Source organism: Anomaloglossus baeobatrachus, chromosome 6, assembly GCF_048569485.1.
Source record: "Anomaloglossus baeobatrachus isolate aAnoBae1 chromosome 6, aAnoBae1.hap1, whole genome shotgun sequence".
NCBI classification, from domain to species: domain Eukaryota; kingdom Metazoa; phylum Chordata; class Amphibia; order Anura; family Aromobatidae; genus Anomaloglossus; species Anomaloglossus baeobatrachus.
In genome coordinates, this window is record NC_134358.1 from 13430874 (window position 1) to 13452737 (window position 21864).

General features: G+C 55.8%; 1 protein-coding gene across 1 annotated transcript in view; it reads left to right on the forward strand.

Moving 5' to 3' along the window:
* The window catches only part of LOC142243804 (alanine aminotransferase 2-like), a 98960-nt gene extending 80213 nt beyond the window's left edge, over window positions 1-18747 (forward strand). The window contains exons 10-12 of the mRNA XM_075316008.1: window positions 8821-8976; window positions 16958-17070; window positions 18510-18747. Of these exons, the coding sequence (XP_075172123.1) occupies window positions 8821-8976; window positions 16958-17070; window positions 18510-18600 (360 nt within the window). The 3' untranslated portion in view covers window positions 18601-18747. The remainder of the gene's footprint in view (window positions 1-8820; window positions 8977-16957; window positions 17071-18509) is intronic.
* The last annotated feature ends 3117 nt before the right edge of the window (window positions 18748-21864 follow it).

A 21864-nucleotide genomic window follows, 5' to 3' on the forward strand; every position in this document is an offset into this window, starting at 1 on the left:
GGCCGAAGTAGGGTTATCAACCTGGGCAGATCCAGGTCCCCTCCTACCTTAGTGACCTCACAGGGAGCACTGCCACTCCCCCTGCATGGATCAGAATTATCCAGCAAAGGGGATTTTGGCTATAACTTTGCCTGGGAGCGTCGTAGGCAGACGCCAATGCTCTCATTGTGACAGTTATGAATTTAGCTACAGAACGAGGGGACTCATGACCTGTCTGCCAGTTCCCCATTGGCTGATATCACGCCTGGGGCATTTCCCAATGTCCTGCTCCCATAAAAAGGGGGTGCCGGCATCGTCCACATGCGGAGACACCATTTTTATGGTTGCCATATTTATCGGAAATATGGCTTGCGAGATATGAACCATTTTTTACTGGAGTCGTTCTGTCTGGCTATTTCCATAGCCTTGCTAACTAGCTAGCAGCTCCTACTACAGGGTGACGGCAGGGAGTCATCCTGTGTCCATTGTCCTGAAGCCACCTAATTTCCATATCACAGGACATGGCCATGGATTTGTTGCTAAACCAGTTGTGTGAAGGGAAGGGGGTAGTGACACCAGGAGAGGGCTTCCTGACATGACTTGAATGTCATGATTTATCGTCATATCTCCGGATTTACCTCACACCTCCCCCCTTTTGAGGGCGCTAGGGGGCAGCACACTCCGGTGTTCCCCCGTGCGCCCGTCCGCGACCTCTCCTTGTCGGGACAGCCCGTCTGCGTTACCGTGGTCACGGCCCCTTTTGTGGCGAATGGTGAAGTTGTATTGCTGGAGCGCAAGGCTCCATCGCAACAATCGCCCATTCGTCCCAGAGACGGTGTGCAACCAGCTGAGGGGATTGTGGTCCGTCTCCACGATGAAGTGGCGCCCGTATAGATAGGGTTGCAGACGCTGCAGGGCCCACACTATGGCCAGGCACTCCTTCTCCATCGTGGAATAGGCAACTTCCCTTGGTAACAGCTTCCTGCTCAGGTACAAGACTGGGTGCTCTTGGCTCGCAGAGTCCACCTGGCTGAGCACCGCACCGAGGCCGAAGTCACTGGCGTCGGTCTGTACTACAAACGGCCGCGTGAAGTCGGCTGCCTGTAGCACGGGCGGGCTGGACAGGGCGTCCTTTAGGGCCCGGAAGGCTGTCTCGCAGTCCATTGTCCAATCGACTGCAGAGGGCAGCTTCTTCTTGGTGAGGTCCGTCAAGGGCTTTGCCAGGCTACTATAGCATGGAACAAACCTCCTATAGTACCCAGCGGTCCCCAAGAAGGACATCACCTGCTTCTTGGTCCTGGGGGTGGGCCAGGATGCGATGGCCTCCACTTTCTCAGGCTCGGGCTTCAGTGTTCTCCCACCTACCCGGTGACCGAGGTACTGGACCTCGCTCATGGCCAGCTGACACTTTCCCGGCTTGATGGTCAAACCTGCCCGGTGGACCCGCCTGAGCACCTGTGCTAGATGCTCTAGGTGATCTTCCCAGGTGGGACTGAAGACGGCAATGTCATCCAGGTACGCGGCCGCGTACCCTTCAAGTCCCCTGAGCAGGGTGTTGACCATCCGCTGGAAAGTGGCAGGGGCATTCCTCATCCCGAATGGCATCACCGTGGACTCGTACAGTCCAAATGGGGTAATAAAGGCAGAGCGTTCCCTGGCCTTGCGAGTCAGGGGGATCTGCCAATATCCCCGGCTCAGATCCATGATGGTCAGGTACTGAGCCCCGGCCAACTGATCGAGCAGGTCATCGATGCGTGGCATTGGGTACGCATCGGCGACCGTGACCGCATTGAGCCCCCTGTAGTCCACGCAGAACCGAGTGGTTCGGTCCTTCTTAGGGACGAGGACTACAGGCGAGGCCCAAGCGCTGTTGGATGCCTGGATCACCCCCAGCTTCAGCATCTCGTCAATCTCCTGGCGCATGTGTTGCTGCACCTCCAGGGAGACCCGATATGCTGAACGCCGGATCGGGGGATGATCCCCAGTGTCCACGTGATGGACAGCCAAGTCAGTCCTTCCGGGCTGGTTGGTAAACAACCCCCGGAAGGGGTGTAGGGTGGCCCACAGCTGGGACCGTTGGTCCTCCAAGAGCTGGTGGCCAACCTCCACATCCTCAATGGATCCGCCTGCCCTAACCTGGGCTAGCATATCCAAGAGGGTTTCCGCTTCTCCCTCCTCGGGCAGGTTGCACACGGGGAGCGCACATGCCTCCCGCTCATGATGTGCCTTCATCATGTTCACATGGAAGGGCTTCCGCCTTCCACGGGCAGGGTCCAGGGTGACCAGGTACGTCACAGGGTTGAGCTGCTGGTACACGAGGTATGGGCCTTCCCAGGCTGCCTGAAGCTTGTCCTGTGGTACGGGGACCAGTACCCACACCTCTTGACCCACTTGGTAGGTCCTCTCACAAGCGTTCTGGTCGTACCAACGCTTCTGATCGGCCTGGGCTTGAGCCATATTGTCGTGTACCAGTTGCGTCAAGGCCTGCATTTTGTCCCGGAAGCGCATGACATACTCGATAACCGACACTCCAGGGGTGGCCAAATCCCCTTCCCAAGCCTCTTTCACCAGAGCCAGGGGGCCCCGCACACGTCGCCCGTACAGGAGCTCAAACGGTGAGAATCCTGTTGAGGCCTGTGGAACCTCCCGGTAAGCAAATAACAGGTGTGGGAGATACCGCTCCCAGTCACGCCCATGGGAGTCGACCAACATCTTAAGCATCTGCTTTAAGGTGCCATTGAACCGCTCGCACAGGCCATTAGTCTGTGGATGGTACGGGCTGGCCACCAGATGTCGCACCTGGACTTGCTTACAGAGGGCCTCCATCAGCTGGGACATGAATTGGGTCCCCCGGTCAGTGAGCATTTCCTGGGGAAAACCCACTCGGGAGAAAATCTCCAGCAATGCGGTGGCCACCTTGTCAGCCCGAATGGACGACAAGGCCACTGCTTCTGGGTACCGGGTGGCATAGTCCACTACCGTCAGTATGAAGCGTTTCCCGGAGCTGCTGGGGATGGCCAGCGGGCCGACCAGATCCACAGCCACCCTCCTGAAAGGCTCATCGATGATTGGCAGAGATACTAGTGGGGCTTTGGGGTGTGGCCCCGCCTTCCCCACTCTCTGACAGGTTTCACACGAACGGCAGTAGGCAGCCACATCGACCCCCATTTTTGGCCAGTAGAAATGCTGGTTTAACCTGGCCTTGGTCTTAGCGATCCCTAGGTGTCCGGCCATCGGAATCTCATGTGCGATCCGCAACAACTCCGTCCGGAACGGATAGGGTACCACCAACTGTCGGTCCCTGGGCCACGCCTCCGGTGAACCCTGCTGGACCGTGGCCCGGTACAGCCGTCCTTGGTCCCAGACCACTCGCTCCGGGTCCGAGTCCGAGGGAGGCTGTGCCGCCTGCTCCTTAAGAGCTTTCAGGCTGTCGTCAGCTTCTAACGCTGCCTGAAACCCCTGACTAGATGTGGCCAGAATCGACGAGACTGTCACATCTTCAGTCAGTACCCCGGGACCTGTGTCCTGGCCTCCACCTGACTCGGTTGCCACTTGGTCAGAAGGGGAAGAGCTATCGGACCTCCGGGAGGCCCCTTGGCTTCCAGCACTCCCACTGCGGGTGACAGCGGCCACAGCCGCTGCGACCGTGGGTCGTGCCTGCTCCTCCTCCGTTCCTGACCAAGTCGCCGGTTCAGGCAGACCTACCTGGCTTCCTGACACCCCGGTTGTGGGGGAACCATGCACCGAGATCTTACCTGGGAGCACTTCCGCTCCTGGACCGGCCCCAATCTCACCTGCCTGTTCCCCTCCTGCAGCAACAGAACCCCGCTGTGAAATCTCTGGGGACCCCACATTTGCTGTGGTAGCCCCCACCCCACACACTGGTCCTCCCCCTGCAGCACCCTGCTCTCTGCTTATCCCTGCAGAGGGCAACAGATCCCAGCTCACAGGCTGGTTACTTGTAGAGGCATTGTCACACCTTTCTCTGACCCCCTCCCCTGTCACAGCTGCAGCTGTGTGTGTGTCTATGGTGTCTGTGCAAGCAGAAATATCAGAGTTCACTCCCTCCTCCCTTACATCATTCATAGATAACACATTAACATTGTCAGGAGTCATGTCAGCACTGGCTGAAGGTTCAGCCTTTGGGGCGGGGCCAAACTGGGAGGTTATTTGCCCCAAATCTGTCCCAAGTAGCACGTTTGCAGGGATCCGATCAGTTACCCCCACCTCCCTCACCCCTCGCCCTGCGCCCCAGTCCACATAAATGTCAGCAACAGGCAGCGCCGGGTCAATGCCTCCAATCCCGGAGACAGCGAGGGTTTTTCCAGGGATCAAGTCTTGGGGGGACACCATCTCAGGCCGCACCAGAGTCACTTCCGAGGCGCTGTCTCGCAGTCCTATGGTCACAGACTGGCCGACGGTGACAGGTTGGAAGCTGTCCAGGGACCTACCACCACCCCCACCCACACAATACACCTTGGGCGGCCCTTGGGACGGGGACGGAGCCGGGGCCTTGGGACGCTGAGGGCACATGGCCTTGAAGTGTCCAGGTAGGTTGCACTGGTGGCACCGTCTTGGTTCCGCCACGGGCCTGGAGAGGGGAGTTGAGGGGGACACCCCCTGCAGTCTAGGGGCAGGTGGGGCAGTCGCAGAATTCATCTTACCCCCTCTCCAGGTGCTGCTGGTGGCCGCTCTCCTGGCCTCAGGGGCCCGGTTGTTGGTGTAGTCATCGGCAAGGGCAGCTGTAGCCGTGGATCCCTTTGGCTTCTGGTCTCGGATGAACTGGCGGAGATCCTCAGGGCAGTTCCACAAGAGTTGCTCCGTGATGAACAAGTCCAGGATCTCCGGTCCGGTGGAAAGCTGCAGGCCTTGGGTCCAGTGGTCGGCAGCTCGGGCAAGTGCCCGCCGGTGGTCAGCCCAGGAGTCCTTTGGTCCCTTCTGCAGCGTCCGGAACTTCTTGCGGTAGGACTCCGGGGTGAGGTTGTACTGTTGGATCAGGGCCCGCTTGATGGTGTCGTAGCCCTGATCCGCCTCAGCAGGCAAGTCCCCAAGGATATCCAGGGCCTTACCCCTTAAACGGGGGGTCAGGTATTTGGCCCACTGGTCCTTGTTCAGATGGTGCTGCAAGCAAGTCCGCTCAAAAGCAGTCAAGAAAGAGTCCAAGTCTCCATCCTTCTCCAGCACTGGGAAGTCCTCAACACGGACCTTTGGAAGTTTGGTGTCTTGAAGGTCACGTGTGGCTGATGAGGGCCGGAGCTGAGCTAGCTGCAGCTGGTAGTCACGCTCTGCCTGGCGCTCTTCACGCGCTGCCTGCCGCTCTGCCCTGCGCTCTGCCATGAGTATCTCGTAGGTATCCCGGTCTCCAGCCTGGAGAAGGGCCATAGCCATTTGAAGAAGGCTATCCGAGCCTCCCAGGCTCGGTGGAATGGCACGTGGTGATCTGCGGCCCGCTGCGGAGCCTGGTGATTCACTGTCCCTTGCAGAGCGGAGGGCTGGCATCTGGCTCGTTGAGGACCCTTGGGTGAGCTGCTCCTCATCTTGTCCATAATTGCCAGCTTGTGCGCTGTCCTCTGCAGAACGGTTTTCTGGCGTCGAGCTCCTGGAGGACTCGTGGGCAACCTCCTCATTACTGCCCACAGCACCGTCCTCCCTCTCTTCGGCTCCTGCTTTAGCATTGGCCAGTTGCATAGCTCTGCTCCTGGTGCCATCAGCCATTCTTGCAGACTTTTGGTCACTGACACAGAACTGACACCTGATGCCTCCACACACCTTACAGTATCTGCACTCTGACACTCTAGTGTTGAGCTAGTCTGAAGACCCCAGCAGCCACAGCTGCTGCAGGCAGTCTTTAGTGTCTGGGAGTATGGGTCTCACACTCACACACACTATTATCTCGATCCCACCGCTATGCCACCAATATGTCACAAACCACCGGGGGGGTCACTCAGAAATCCCCCGCGCTGGCTACCAGTACGTCACAATCGGGGGGTAACAAGTGGGGGTCACCCCTCCTTTATACCTCCCGACCGACAGACAGAGCACGTGACGCGCTCTCTAGCGCCCCTCTTATAGTCAGGCCAATTATGGAATTGCCCGACAATAAGCAAGGAGGCCGCTATACTACTTATGCCGATTATTGAAGGGTCCCCGGTGAGAGGAGGGTATATATTCCCCCGACCTCCGCGGGCGGAATATATAATATCTTCCCGAATCTCACTGGCCTCCCCACAATAATCCTTGGCACAACTCGCTGCCACCAACCGCTTCACGGTAACTATTAGCCGAACACACAGACGTGGGATTCAAGATCGAGATAACAGAACAGCCCAAGATTAATTATATAATTTAATCAGCCTAAAGCACACTAGAAACTACAATATATACAATAGGGAATCTACAGAATATACAGTTATGTCAGAGTACAGTTACAGTCAAAGCATGGGTTACAAACAGGCATACACAGTTCCAGCAGTTACCTTGTTGCGTCTGGCCACAGGGGGGCGCTGTAGACCAGGTTTCCAGGAACTCCCACAGATGTTTCCTGCACGTGCCCCCAGCGAGAAGAACGCTGGAAAATGGCCGAAGTAGGGTTATCAACCTGGGCAGATCCAGGTCCCCTCCTACCTTAGTGACCTCACAGGGAGCACTGCCACTCCCCCTGCATGGATCAGAATTATCCAGCAAAGGGGATTTTGGCTATAACTTTGCCTGGGAGCGTCGTAGGCAGACGCCAATGCTCTCATTGTGACAGTTATGAATTTAGCTACAGAACGAGGGGACTCATGACCTGTCTGCCAGTTCCCCATTGGCTGATATCACGCCTGGGGCATTTCCCAATGTCCTGCTCCCATAAAAAGGGGGTGCCGGCATCGTCCACATGCGGAGACACCATTTTTATGGTTGCCATATTTATCGGAAATATGGCTTGCGAGATATGAACCATTTTTTACTGGAGTCGTTCTGTCTGGCTATTTCCATAGCCTTGCTAACTAGCTAGCAGCTCCTACTACAGGGTGACGGCAGGGAGTCATCCTGTGTCCATTGTCCTGAAGCCACCTAATTTCCATATCACAGGACATGGCCATGGATTTGTTGCTAAACCAGTTGTGTGAAGGGAAGGGGGTAGTGACACCAGGAGAGGGCTTCCTGACATGACTTGAATGTCATGATTTATCGTCATATCTCCGGATTTACCTCACAATTATCATTATTGATGAACCGATTTATAGATTTCCTTTGTGCTTACACAGGAGTTGTGCCTGTCATAACACCAGGTGAGTGTAACCAGCACTCACTCTCCCTCCACAGAGTGTCACCCTCCTGTGCGCTCCCGTCGCCCTCCTGTGTGCTCCCGTCGCCCTCCTGTGCGCTCCCGTCGCCCTCCTGTGCGCTCCCTTCGCTCTCCTGTGCGCTCCCGTCGCCCTCCTGTGCGCTCCCTTCGCCCTCCTGTGCGCTCCCTTCGCCCTCCTGTGCGCTCTCTTCGCCCTCCTGTGCGCTCCTCTCGCCCTCCTGTGCGCTCCCATCGCTCTCCTGTGCGCTCTCGCCGCTCTTCCGTCTCCCTCCTGTGCGCTCCCATCTCCCTCCTGTGCGCTCCCGTCGCCCTCCTGTGCATCAACAAGAGAAAAGAATGTGCGAAAAAAGTGGGATCACCACAATGAATAAATATACAAAAATATCTTTATTATAGAAATAGGCACAAATACCAACAACCGATTAAAATCAATTAAAAAAGCAAAACAGCTTATGGGAAACACACATACTAAGAGTGCCAATGGTCTGACACCCAAAGAATACCTCACACCCTCAAAGAGCCCCAACCCCACAAACATATAATAATGCAATGATTCAAGACACAGTGTCCATAAACTGGGACCACCAAAAGAGCAGATGGAAAATGCAAAATCAATCAGACAGATCAGAGTCCCAGTAGATGCCGTGGTGGGTTGGCAATGCAGCAATATCGCCACCAATAAGCATGATTTAAAGCAAAAATAGCCCATACAATACCACCTACGGATGGACACACAACGGGGTGCAGGCAAGGGGTGGAGGGGTGAGGTATGAGCCCTCCTGTGCACTCCCGTCGCCCTCCTGTGCGCTCCCGTCACCCTTCTGTGCGCTCACGTCGCCCTCCTGTGCGCTCCTGTCCCCCTCCTGTGCGCTCCCGTCCCACTCCTGTGCGCTCCCGTCCCCCTCCTGTGCGCTCCCGTCCCCCTCCTGTGCGCTCCCGTCTCCCTCCTGTGCGCTCCCGTCTCCCTCCTGTGCGCTCCCGTTGCCTTCCTGTGTGTTCCCATCGCCCTCCTGTGCACTCCTTTCACCCTCCTGTGCGCTCCCGTCGCTCTCCTGTGCACTCTCGTCGCTCTCCCGTCTCCCTCCTGTGCGCTCCCGTCGTCCTCCTGTGCGCTCCCGTTGCCCTCCTGTGCATTCCTGTCGCCCTCCTGTGCGCTCCCGTTGCCCTCCTGTGCGCTCTCGTAAGCCCTCCTGTGCATTCCTGTCGCCCTCCTGTGCGCTCTTGTCCCCCTCCTGTGCGCTCTTGTCCCCCTCCTGTGCGCTCCCTTCGCCCTCCTGTGCGCTCCCTTCGCCCTCCTGTGTGCTCCCGTCGCCCTACTGTGCGCTCCCGTCGCCCTCCTGTGCGCTCCCGTCGCCCTCCTGTGCGTTCTGTTCCCCACATTTAGGCTTCTTGCACTTTAGTTTTCTTCCAGGCCCCATATTAAATGGGGACCCCTCTTTCACAAGTGGAGTAAAGCAAAACTTTATGCCCCAAACCCCCTGAGAAAACAGTGACCTCTCCTCCGAGACCCACAAAGGACACATTGACCTCTCTTCCATCTTTTTTTCCAGGAGAAGGAGACCCTGCTCCATAATCTGTCAGAGAATGCCCAGAACACAGAGAAGATCCTGAACCAGACCCCCGGAATCCACTGTAACCCCATCCAGGGGGGCCTGTATGCCTTCCCCAGGGTCAAGATCCCAGAAAGGGCCATCAGACTGGCACAGGTATCAGCATGGTCAGATGGGGCAAATACTGATGTCGCGGGCGGAGGAGGGGACGCCGCGCTCTCCCACTGCTCGGGTCCGGCTGCCGCGGCCTGCTGCTGCTCGGTGGCTCGAGCGATGGGCCGGATCCCGGGGACTCTAGCGGCGCTCCTCGCCCGTGAGTGAAAGGGGGGTTTTGGGTGTGGGGATTGTGGATTGTCCGTGACGCCACCCACGGTTGTGGTGAAGGGATGTACACCACCGCTGCTCTGGCTGGGGAATCCCGGGAGTGATGGTATGGAGCAGCCAGTTGTTGTGTTGCCCCTCCGTGGGTAGGGGTTGGTGATCCCGGGGCCCAGTGATGGAGTTGGGATGGTGGACAGGCGGGCTATGGGGCCTGTGGAGGTGCAGGGGCGCAGGGGCAGCGCTGTGCCGCACGGCACGATGGTACTCACTCAGCCAGGAAACACGACACAGTTCTCGGTAAACAAACGGCTGGTTGGACGGGTCCCTCAGACGGTTGCGCTGCTGATATCCCCTGCAGTTGACGGTGACGGTCTCTTCCCTGCACCTATGTGTTGTTGTTTGGTAGCGATGGGTTTCCACCGGTAACCCGCTCCCCGGCCTAGATATGAGCCAGAGGAGCTCCACTCTTGCCTGCAGGCGCTGGGCCTGGGAAACTGGTGCCTTGGCGGTGGCGGCGTCTCCCCTTTACGGTCGGACTGTTGCCTTCAATCGGGACTTAGTTGTTGGGAGACAGTCGTCCCCTTCACTGACGGATTTGGCAAATTATGGCGACTCCTAGCCTTGCCGGGATCCGAAAGGCCCCTGCCCTGGTGCTGACTAATCTTCGTATACCGCTCCGGTACCGCCGGGTCACCACCCGTCCACGGTCCTTTCGGCAACCTCCACTCAGTCTCGCCTGCAGACGGTCACCGCCGTCTGCCAACCTTGCTGTCTCAGTCCGGGGCACACACCCGGACCAACTTCAGGCTTCTTGCTGTCACTTTCTCTGTCGCTTTCAACTCTCCTCTTACTGTTTACTCCTTCTCCTCCTAAACTGATCTCTAGCTCTCCCCTGAGCTAACTGCCTTGTTTTCCCGCCTCCAGAGCTGTGAACTCCTCGGTGGGTGGAGCCAACCGCCTGGCCCACCCACTGGTGTGGACACCAGCACCTGGAGGAAGGCAACAAGGATTTCTGTTTTGACTTCGATGTACCTGCAGGGAATGTGGGGTGCATGTGGTGTTGTGACCTGTGACCCCTGGCTTGCCCAGGGCGTCACATTCCCCCTTAGCAAAACGCAGACCGTCCTCGGGCTGCCCGTCCAACACCGGTTTTATTTTCCTTTTTGTTTTCTGGAAAAAATAGAAAAACGGTAACATATTTACAAGTTATGACATCATCCCACATCGGGAGGTTCAATTCTTAAACATTGCAAACGGTTTACGGTTACGGTCTCCGCTCTCTCCCACCCAAGCAACCTGGCCCTGATGCTGCCCCTAAAACCCAGGCAGCACCCCTTGACCCGAGTCCAGCACAAGTTTCCCGAGCGGGATTTGTCCTTCCTCTCCAGAGGGTAGCCACCGGTTCCTGTGGTGGCTGGGCCCCAGCCGGCTCTACTGCGGGCCCTCCCTCCAACCTGCCTCTGCGGAGGCGGCAACTGCGGAAACGGTAACGGTAAAACAACTTATTTACAAGCCACTTAACGTTTGTGGTTGCCCTGCAAGTTCACGGGCTTGTCCATGGAAAGTTCTCCATGCAACTTTTAAACGGTCCCCACGGGGACAACAGTGTCGGCAACGGCCGGTTTTCTCAATCACGGTTTCAAATTAGGTGACTTTCACGGTAATCATCTTGCTTATCATCATCTTTCAAACTTGCAAACAAAAACTCAGTGGTGGTCCCAACGGGGACTGGACAACGGTGCTCTGCTGCCATCAGTCCGGATATTCAGCTTCATCCGAGGGAGGGTGTGCAGAACTCACTCGGCTCTCCTGGCTGCCCCTTAGTTTGGCATCTAGGGCGAACCACCCCCTCTCTCCACAGTGCCGGGTATACTGTACTATGTCACCCGGCATCAGATTACGGCCAGGGTGCTCCTCGGGCAGGTGGGCATTCACGTCCCGCCGGGCTATAAACACTTCGGCCTCCAGGCCCGGTTCGTTGATAATCCCATAGCCCCGGCGGACATCAAACCGCCTCACCTGTCCTTCATACAGCGGGCCCCGGACACGGAACGTCGCCTGGCGGAGGTTCTCCTTCTCCCGGATTGCCCGTGCCACCAATTCTGCTTTCTTCTTTTCCCTTTCACCGATCTCCGGGCCCAACGGTACCGGCTCCCTGTCCCAATACGGTGCTGCTGCGAGCTCCGGCGCACGGGTCGGGCCCCGCGGGACACTCTGGACGCTGCCCACTGTCAGGGATCTGGGCGGCAGGTCCCGCGGCGTCTTGGCCTTGGGCGCCGCCTTGCAGCGACAACCCGGCGCAACCTCAGCCGAGGTGTGGGGGATGGGCACAGGGGCTTTCCGCTGCTGGGCCTTCGGCTCGGAACGGGTCATCAGCTCCGGCTCGGGGGACTTCTCCGGGGCTGCCTCCGGTGCAGACTTCGGGGCCTTCCATGGCAGCACCTCCGACTTGCTACGGGCTCCGGCTACAGGTCGGCCCGCCGGGGCGGGCATGCTGGGTATCGCTACCGGTTGCGGTGGCAGTGGGCCTAGTGGCGGGGTCACGGTTTCCGAGACGGGTGGCGAGGGAGGTAACAGAGCGAGAGGGCTTGGACCGGGTCCCGCAGCCGCGATGACCGGCCCTTCCAGGGCATCGGGGCGTGGGTCACTCACCCTCCCTTCCTCGGCTTCCTCCTCGCGTCTCCGCACGGTTGCTATTACGTCCGCCATGTCGGCCTCCCACTCCTCCATGAGGAGCTGCATCTTGACCTGCAGCCTTTGATAGAGCTGCGCGGTTCGGATCTCCACCCACGCCGCGATTCCCGGCGCGGGGGCTACGGTGCTTCAGGACGGCATCCACATGCTGCTGGCGACTTCTTCCAGGAACAGGGTGCCTGCAGAGTCCTGGCGTCCCTGCTTTTATAGCTGCTCTCACATGCAGCCAGCCGCCATCGCGTCCCCCTTAGCTTCTTTCCGGCCCCTCCTCTATCGGGGCGGGGTTTTGGCCTTCACGCTTCTGCTACTCGAGAAGACGCTCGAGCGGGAACTCTTCGCGCCAAAGATGGCGGCTTCTGAAATTTTTCGGCCGGACACCTCCGGCGGTAACAAGGCGCACCTCTACCAAACGGCAGAGCGGTAAGATCCTGTTCGTGATGCCAAGTTGTCGCGGGCGGAGGAGGGGACGCCGTGCTCTCCCACTGCTCGGGTCCGGCTGCCGCGGCTGCCGCGGCCTGCTGCTGCTCGGTGGCTCGAGCGATGGGCCGGATCCCGGGGACTCTAGCGGCGCTCCTCGCCCGTGAGTGAAAGGGGGGTTTTGGGTGTGGGGATTGTGGATTGTCCGTGACGCCACCCACGGTTGTGGTGAAGGGATGTACACCACCGCTGCTCTGGCTGGGGAATCCCGGGAGTGATGGTATGGAGCAGCCAGTTGTTGTGTTGCCCCTCCGTGGGTAGGGGTTGGTGATCCCGGGGCCCAGTGATGGAGTTGGGATGGTGGACAGGCGGGCTATGGGGCCTGTGGAGGTGCAGGGGCGCAGGGGCAGCGCTGTGCCGCACGGCACGGAGGTACTCACTCAGCCAGGAAACACGACACAGTTCTCGGTAAACAAACGGCTGGTTGGACGGGTCCCTCAGACGGTTGCGCTGCTGATATCCCCTGCAGTTGACGGTCACGGTCTCTTCCCTGCACCTATGTGTTGTTGTTTGGTAGCGATGGGTTCCCACCGGTAACTCGCTCCCCGGCCTAGATATGAGCCGGAGGAGCTCCACTCTTGCCCGCAGGCGCTGGCCCTGGGAAACTGGTGCCTTGGTGGTGGCGGCGTCTCCCCTTTACGGTCGGACTGTTGCCTTCAATCGGGACTTAGTTGTTGGGAGACAGTCGTCCCCTTCACTGACGGATTTGGCAAATTATGGCGACTCCTAGCCTTGCCGGGATCCGAAAGGCCCCTGCCCTGGTGCTGACTAATCTTCGTATACCGCTCTGGTACCGCCGGGTCACCACCCGTCCACGGTCCTTTCGGCAACCTCCAATCAGTCTCGCCTGCAGACGGTCACCGTCGTCTGCCAACCTTGCTGTCTCAGTACGGGGCACACACCTGGACCAACTTCAGGCTTCTTGCTGTCACTTTCTCTGTCGCTTTCAACTCTCCTCTTACTGTTTACTCCTTCTCCTCCTAAACTGATCTCTAGCTCTCCCCTGAGCTAACTGCCTGGTTTTCCCGCCTCCAGAGCTGTGAACTCCTCGGTGGGTGGAGCCAACCGCCTGGCCCACCCCCTGGTGTGGACACCAGCTCCTGGAGGAAGGCAACAAGGATTTCTGTTTTGACTTCGATGTACCTGCAGGGAATGTGGGGTGCATGTGGTGTTGTGACCTGTGACCCCTGGCTTGCCCAGGGTGTCACATTGACAGTGTGGAAGACACCAAGACAGCGACCACGGGAGCCCACTATGCCAGGACGGGGCACCAGCATACCACACAAGGTGGCACTCCATCCACGTTATAGCGCGACATATAGGGTGACGCTCCATCCACACAACATAGGGCGACGCTCCATCCATGCGATACTGGGCGACGCTCCATCCATGCGATACTGGGCGACGCTCCATCCATGCGATACAGGGCGACGCTCCATCCACACAACATAAGGCGACGCTCCATCCATGCGATACTGGGCGACGCTACATGCACACAACATAGGGCGACGCTCCATGCACACAACATAGGGCGACACTCCATCCATGCGATACAGGGCAACGCTCCATCCATGCGATACTGGGCGACGCTACATGCACACAACATAGGGCGACGCTCCATGCACACAACATATGGCGACGCTCCATCCATGCGATACAGGGCGACGCTCCATCCACATAACATAGGGCGACGCTCCATCCACACAACATAGGGCGACGCTCCATGCACACAACATAGGGCGACACTCCATCCACACAACATAGGGTGACGCTCCATCCACACAACATAGGGTGACGCTCCATCCACACAACATAGGGCGACACTCCATCCATGCGATACAGGGCAACGCTCCATCCATGCGATACTGGGCGACGCTACATGCACACAACATAGGGCGACGCTCCATGCACACAACATATGGCGACGCTCCATCCATGCGATACAGGGCGACGCTCCATCCACATAACATAGGGCGACGCTCCATCCACACAACATAGGGCGACGCTCCATGCACACAACATAGGGCGACACTCCATCCATACGATACAGGGCGACGCTCCATCCATGCGATACAGGGCGACGCTCCATCCATGCGATACAGGGCGACGCTCCATCCACACAACATAGGGCGACGCTCCATCCATGCGATACAGGGCGACGCTCCATCCATGCGATACAGGGTGACGCTCCATCCACACAACATAGGGTGACGCTCCATCCACACAACATAGGCCGACACTCCATCCACACAACATAGGCCGACGCTCCATCCACACAACATAGGCCGACGCTCCATCCACACAACATAGGGCGACGCTCCATCCATGCGATACAGGGTGACGCTCCATCCACACAACATAGGGTGACGCTCCATCCACACAACATAGGCCGACACTCCATCCACACAACATAGGCCGACGCTCCATCCACACAACATAGGCCGACGCTCCATCCACACAACATAGGGTGACGCTCCATCCACACAACATAGGCCGACGCTCCATCCACACAACATAGGGTGACGCTCCATCCACACAACATAGGGTGACGCTCCATCCACACAACATAGGGTGACGCTCCATCCATGTGATACAGGGCGACGCTCCATCCACACAACATAGGCCGACACTCCATCCACACAACATAGGGCGACACTCCATCCACACAACATAGGGCGACACTCCATCCACACAACATAGGGCGACACTCCATCCACACAACATAGGGCGACGCTCCATCCACACAACATAGGGTGACGCTCCATCCACACAACATAGGGCGACGCTCCATCCACACAACATAGGGCGACACTCCATCCACACAACATAGGGCGACGCTCCATCCACACAACATAGGGTGACGCTCCATCCACACAACATAGGCCGACACTCCATCCACACAACATAGGGCGACGCTCCATCCACACAACATAAGAGGACGCTCCATCCACACAACATAGGGCGACGCTCCATCCACACAACATAGGGCGACGCTCCATCCACACAACATAGGGCGACGCTCCATCCACACAACATAGGGTGACGCTCCATCCACACAACATAGGGTGACGCTCCATCCACACAACATAGGGTGACGCTCCATCCACACAACATAGGCCGACGCTCCATCCACACAACATAGGGTGACGCTCCATCCACACAACATAGGGTGACGCTCCATCCACACAACATAGGGTGACGCTCCATCCACACAACATAGGCCGACACTCCATCCACACAACATAGGGCGACGCTCCATCCACACAACATAGGGCGACGCTCCATCCACACAACATAGGGTGACGCTCCATCCACACAACATAGGGTGACGCTCCATCCACACAACATAGGGTGACGCTCCATCCACACAACATAGGGTGACGCTCCATCCACACAACATAGGCCGACGCTCCATCCACACAACATAGGGTGACGCTCCATCCACACAACATAGGGTGACGCTCCATCCACACAACATAGGGTGACGCTCCATCCACACAACATAGGGTGACACTCCATCCACACAACATAGGCCGCCGCTCCATCCACACAACATAGGGCGACGCTCCATCCACACAACATAGGGTGACGCTCCATCCACACAACATAGGGTGACGCTCCATCCACACAACATAGGCCGACGCTCCATCCACACAACATAGGGCGACGCTCCATCCACACAACATAGGGTGACGCTCCATCCACACAACATAGGGTGACGCTCCATCCACACAACATAGGGCGACACTCCATCCACACAACATAGGGCGACACTCCATCCACACAACATAGGACGACACTCCATCCACACAACATAGGGCGACACTCCATCCACACAACATAGGGTGACGCTCCATCCACACAACATAGGGTGACGCTCCATCCACACAACATAGGGTGACGCTCCATCCACACAACATAGGCCGACGCTCCATCCACACAACATAGGCCGACGCTCCATCCACACAACATAGGCCGACGCTCCATCCACACAACATAGGGTGACGCTCCATCCACACAACATAGGGTGACGCTCCATCCATGCGATACAGGGCGATGCTCCATCCATGCGATACAGGGCGACGCTCCATCCATGCGATACAGGGCGACGCTCCATCCACACAACATAGGGCGACGCTCCATCCATGCGATACAGGGCGACGCTCCATCCATGCGATACAGGGCGACGCTCCATCCATGCGATACAGGGCGACGCTCCATCCATGCGATACAGGGCGACGCTCCATCCATGCGATACAGGGCGACGCTCCATTCATGCAATACAGGGTGTCGCTCATCAACACAATACTGCGCAATATAGAGTGACGCGCCTTACACACGATACAGGGCTATGCTACATCCAGGTAATACTGCGCAATACAGAGCAATTCATGCCATCCATGTGAAACTGCGCAATACAGGGCTACGCTCCATGCACACGCTACAGGACGGTGCTTCATCTAGGCAATACTGTGCAATACAGAGCGATTCTCCATCCATGTGATACTAAGCAATACAGGACCGCGCTCCACCTAGGCGATACTGCGCAATACAGAGCGATACTCATCCACGTAATACCGGGCTATACAGGGCAACGCTCCATCCATGCAATACTGATATCTCTTTCTTACTCCATTTTTCATAGGACCGTGGACAAGAACCTGATGACTTCTTCTGCCATCTTCTCCTGGAGGACACGGGCATTGTGCTTTGCTCTGGTAACGCCTTTGGTCAGGCAGCGGGGACTTACCACATCAGGTGCGCCATCATCACTCACGAAGAATATGTCTAGCACGTGAAACCGAAAACTAGGATAGCGCTCCACCGACCCATTCTCTAGAGTGGCTCTCCTCTATCTCCTTCTGGAGGGTGGACCTCCCCCGTCACATCCTCAAAGGTGTTTCCCATCTGTCTCCTCTTTTAGGATCGCACCATTTGGCTTCCAATAGGATCGCTTCTCTACATCTCATCTTGAAAGGTGGCTAATGTCCATCTCATCTTATAGGATGTCTCACTTCCATCCCATCTCGCAGGGTGCCTATAGTCCATCTCATTTTGTAAGATGGCTCACTTCCAATCCATCTTGTAGGATGGCTGCTGTCCATCTCGCCGTGTAGGATGGCATGCTTTCGTCCCATCTTGTAGAGCGGCTACTGTCCATCTCGTCCTGTAGAATAGCTCGCTTCTGTCCCATCTTGTAAAGTGGCTACTGTCCATCTCGTCTTGTAGGATTGCTCCGTTCATCTTGTGTGGTAGGGTGGTTATCTTCTGTCTTATTCTGTGGGATCGCTCCACTCCATTTCATCTTCTGAGATCACTCCACTCCATTTCATCTTTTGGGATCGCGCCATTCTGCCTTGTCCTGTAGAATCACTCCCCTCTGTTTCATCTTGTAGGATGACTCGCTTCTGGCCCATCTTGTAGGGGGGCTACTGTCCATCTCATCTTGTAGAATAGCTCGCTTCTGTCCCATCTTGTAGGGGGGCTACTGTCCATCTCATCTTGTAGAATAGCTCGCTTCTGTCCCATCTTGTAAGGTGGCTACTGTCCATCTCGTCCTGTAGAATAGCTCGCTTCTGTCCCATCTTGTAGGGGGGCTACTGTCCATCTCGTCCTGTAGAATAGCTCGCTTCTGTCCCATCTTGTAAGGTGGCTACTGTCCATCTCGTCTTGTAGGATTGCTCCGTTCATCTTGTGTGGTAGGGTGGTTATCTTCTGTCTTATTCTGTGGGATCGCTCCACTCCATTTCATCTTCTGAGATCACTCCACTCCATTTCATCTTTTGGGATCGCGCCATTCTGCCTTGTCCTGTAGAATCACTCCCCTCTGTTTCATCTTGTAGGATGACTCGCTTCTGGCCCATCTTGTAGCGGAGCTACTGTCCATCTCATCTTGTAGAATAGCTCGCTTCTGTCCCATCTTGTAAGGCGGCTACCGTCCATCTTGTGTTGTAGGGTGGTTATCTTCTGTCTCATCTAGTTGGATTGCTCCCCTCTATTTGATCTTTTTGATCACTCTATTCTGCCTTGTCCTGTGGGATCGCTCCCCTCTGTCTCATCTTGTAGGATGGCTACGTCCAGCCCGCTCTGTATGGTGACGTCTCTCGGTCTCATTTTTTAGGGTGACTTTCTTCAGTCTCGTCCTCTTGGGTCGCTCCACTCCTTTTCTTCATGTTGTTCTCCATCTTGTCTTCTAGGATCACTCTTCTCCATCCCATCGATGAATTGAAATCCATTCTACAGAAGATCACACAATTCCACACGAGGTTTCTGGCAGAATATTCCTGAGGATCGGTGATCTGGGAATCTTTCAGTAATCCGGCGTTCACTTCTTTCAAACATGGTCCCTGCCCCTATTCCCAGGATCCTACAAGAATCCAGATGTGGAGCCCCCATGAATCTACCATAATAAAGCCCAGATGGTCGGCCCTGTAATAAACAGATTATATATCATTCATATTTCATTGTTGCTCATCTTCATGTAAAGAACATCACAAACATGAAACATACAACCCCCGAAACAAACAAGAAGGTGATGATGTCATACTTGGGAGGAGCAGTGGAGTGATGACATCATGACTGAGAAGTAATCCTATAACTGTACTGTGCGGAGATCCCACCACATGTGATACCGGGAGGCTGGTGGACCCTATAGGTATTGGGGAATACAAAATGGGATCCCAATGAGGAGGAGATCAATAAAAAAATATTTATAGACAGAGCAGATCCATAGCCAGAAAGTGCAGATCCATAATCAATGGAGATCCCTAGCTAAAATTGAGTCATTTAAAGAACAGATTCACAGGCAGAAGGGATCCATAGCCAGAGATGATCCATAGAAAGAGCATATCCATAGCTACAGGGGATCCATAGCCAGAAGGAAACTATACATCTTCAAAAGTAATCCACTGCAAGAGCCAAGAGATAGCCAAGGGAGATACATAGCTATAAGGGATCTACAGGTAGAGGACATCCAAAATCGGGGGAGATCAAGAGTTAAATGAGATTCATAGACAGATGAGATTCATAGCCAGTGAGTATCCATAGCAAGGAGAGAAGGATCTTCAGAAGGAATCCACAGCAAGAGCCAATCCAGCCCAGAGAGATCCACAGCAACAATAGATTCATAGCCACAAGGGATCCAAAGTCAGAAGGCATTGACATTTAGGTGAGATGCATAATCAAAGGAGATCCATAATCAAAGGAGATCTACAGTATATTCCACAGGATTCATAGCCAAATATGATCCATAGCTGGAAGGAAATTATAACCAGAGTGGATCCTAGCCAGGGGGATTAATTGAAATAGTGAATTGATAACCAGAGTGGATCACTGAGATTCACAACCAGATGTTGGTGTGGTATATTACCCCAGGATCCTGTGAGATCTACAGCCAGAGGGGATCAGATCTGCCGAGTGTCGGTGGAGAAAATCATGTATCCACTATACGTTCCTGCTCCTCTCTCCATCCGGCCATACGAGCGTCTTCACCGTCCTCATCACATCACTGTCTGATAATCTCTCCCCTCCCTCTTGAGCCCTACTGTGCCGGCTCCGGTCGCCCACCTCAGCGCTGACGATCTGACACTTATTTCGTAGAAAAACTCCTCCACATCGGTCAGGACACTTGTAAGCGTGGCCGGGGCAGTATACGTAGGAGAGGGCACCCCGACACACTACAGAAAAGTGGGGTTGTGTGTGTGATGACGAGATTACCATGAACACCTTCACCTTCGGACCCGGGTGGTTCTGTCCCTCCCTAAGCCCCTTCATCTTCAGGATTAGGAGACCAGACGCGTTGTTATAAACCAGGCACACTTTACTTGGCAGACATCTTGGGTACGTAGGGCAGCAGGCGGGACACTTCACCTTGTCTTCATTATCAGAGACACACTCATAACGGTTTCTTTCACTCCACTTGTCTACAGTGAAGAGAGGGAGTAAATGAAGGGCACATCCTTCTTCTTCTTCTTCGAGCAGGATCACATGGGTCTATGGCTCCCGCACCCAAACCACTGACCGTGATTCCTTACCAAGGCCGCTCCTTGAGCCGATCCCCTCTTACCATGTTTCCGTCTAGGCAGATCCTTTCTCTTACAAGGTTCCTTTCACAGACGGCCAGCAGCGGAGTCCCTCCTGTGGTAGGCGTCTAGCATACAGGCTGCACCCAGCTGCTTCCATGATCAATTCCTAACTCCAATAATGTTTCTTTTGGTTCATGCTCCCTTGTACTCTCCAACAGCTCACTACCTGTCATGGCTCCACCTCCCCGTCCACATGGCTATGGGGCAGAGCCTTCTCTCGGGCCTTAGTTTCGGAGCTTGGATGTTTTATATTCTGTCATCTCTGGTGAACCAGCGCCTCCTATAAGCTTAGCACTGCTTAGCCTGTGATTCATGGTCCCTGTAAGTGTTTCCTGATCCGTCCTTCCCCTGTGCTCTGTCTGTATTCCGTCCCACCTCCTTCCTTCCCACAAGTCGTCCCCCCTTCTCCTACCTCCCCTCTCGGTTGCTTCCTCTGGTACTGACCTCGGCCTGACCTCGACCCCGCTTTTGCTCGTTCCTCCAGTCTTCTTTCTTACCGTACTGTGTATGACCTGGCCTGCCTGACCATCCCCCGCACACCCCGTGGTGTATTCTGGCTGACTCTGCAGGGCAGTGCTCCAGCACACACTGTGTGTCCACCTCCATGCTGATTCAGCTCTGTGTAGTGTCTTTTCCTGCAGGCCTCCAGCTCCCCCTGGTGGTAGCCTGACACTTCCCTTGTCTGCTCCTATGAGTTGTTCTTCCCACACTCCACTCTGCACTCCACTCTGCACTCCACTCTGCACTCCACTCTGCACTCCACTCTGCACTCCACTGAGCTCCCAACTGGAACTGCCTCACTTTTTTTGCCCTGTAGCTCCACCCCTTCCACTTGCCGGCAAAGTGTTAACCCTATCATTTCCATCTACAGACTGGGGAATCTAAACCTACCAAAAGGAAACCGTTTGTGGTCAGTGGTAGTACCGCAGGCAAATATAACAAAACTATACTATACTATGGGGCAATTGGTGTCTTCAAGGGGGAACTCGAGAACCCGACCACCTCCTTACAAATTATCACCCAATCCCCCAATATCATGGCTCCTCTTCCCTCCCGCATTTTAAGTTCTCTTTTTAACCTTTGAACCAGTCGCAGAAGTAGTTACCCGGCTCCTCGCTTCTCCGCACCCTACAACCTGCCCCGGACGCTCTTGCCTCACATCTGTCCCCTCTCCCGGCTGTCACCACTCACATAATACACTATGTGACCTCTCTCTTTCCCATTTGCTGTCATTAACCCGTTACTGAAAAAACATCCATTGACCAGAACTGCGGTGCTGACTACAGACATCTCTCTGATGATTCACTTCTTCACCCTTTACAATCCGGTTTCCACTCTTTACAGAAATTACCCTCACTAAAGTCTTTAAAGTCTTCCCCCCCGTCGCTGTCACATGCCTAGGCCCTCGCTTGCCCTGAACGCGCCCTGGCTAGTGAAAGGGCCGGTGACAGCACTAGTCTCACCACTG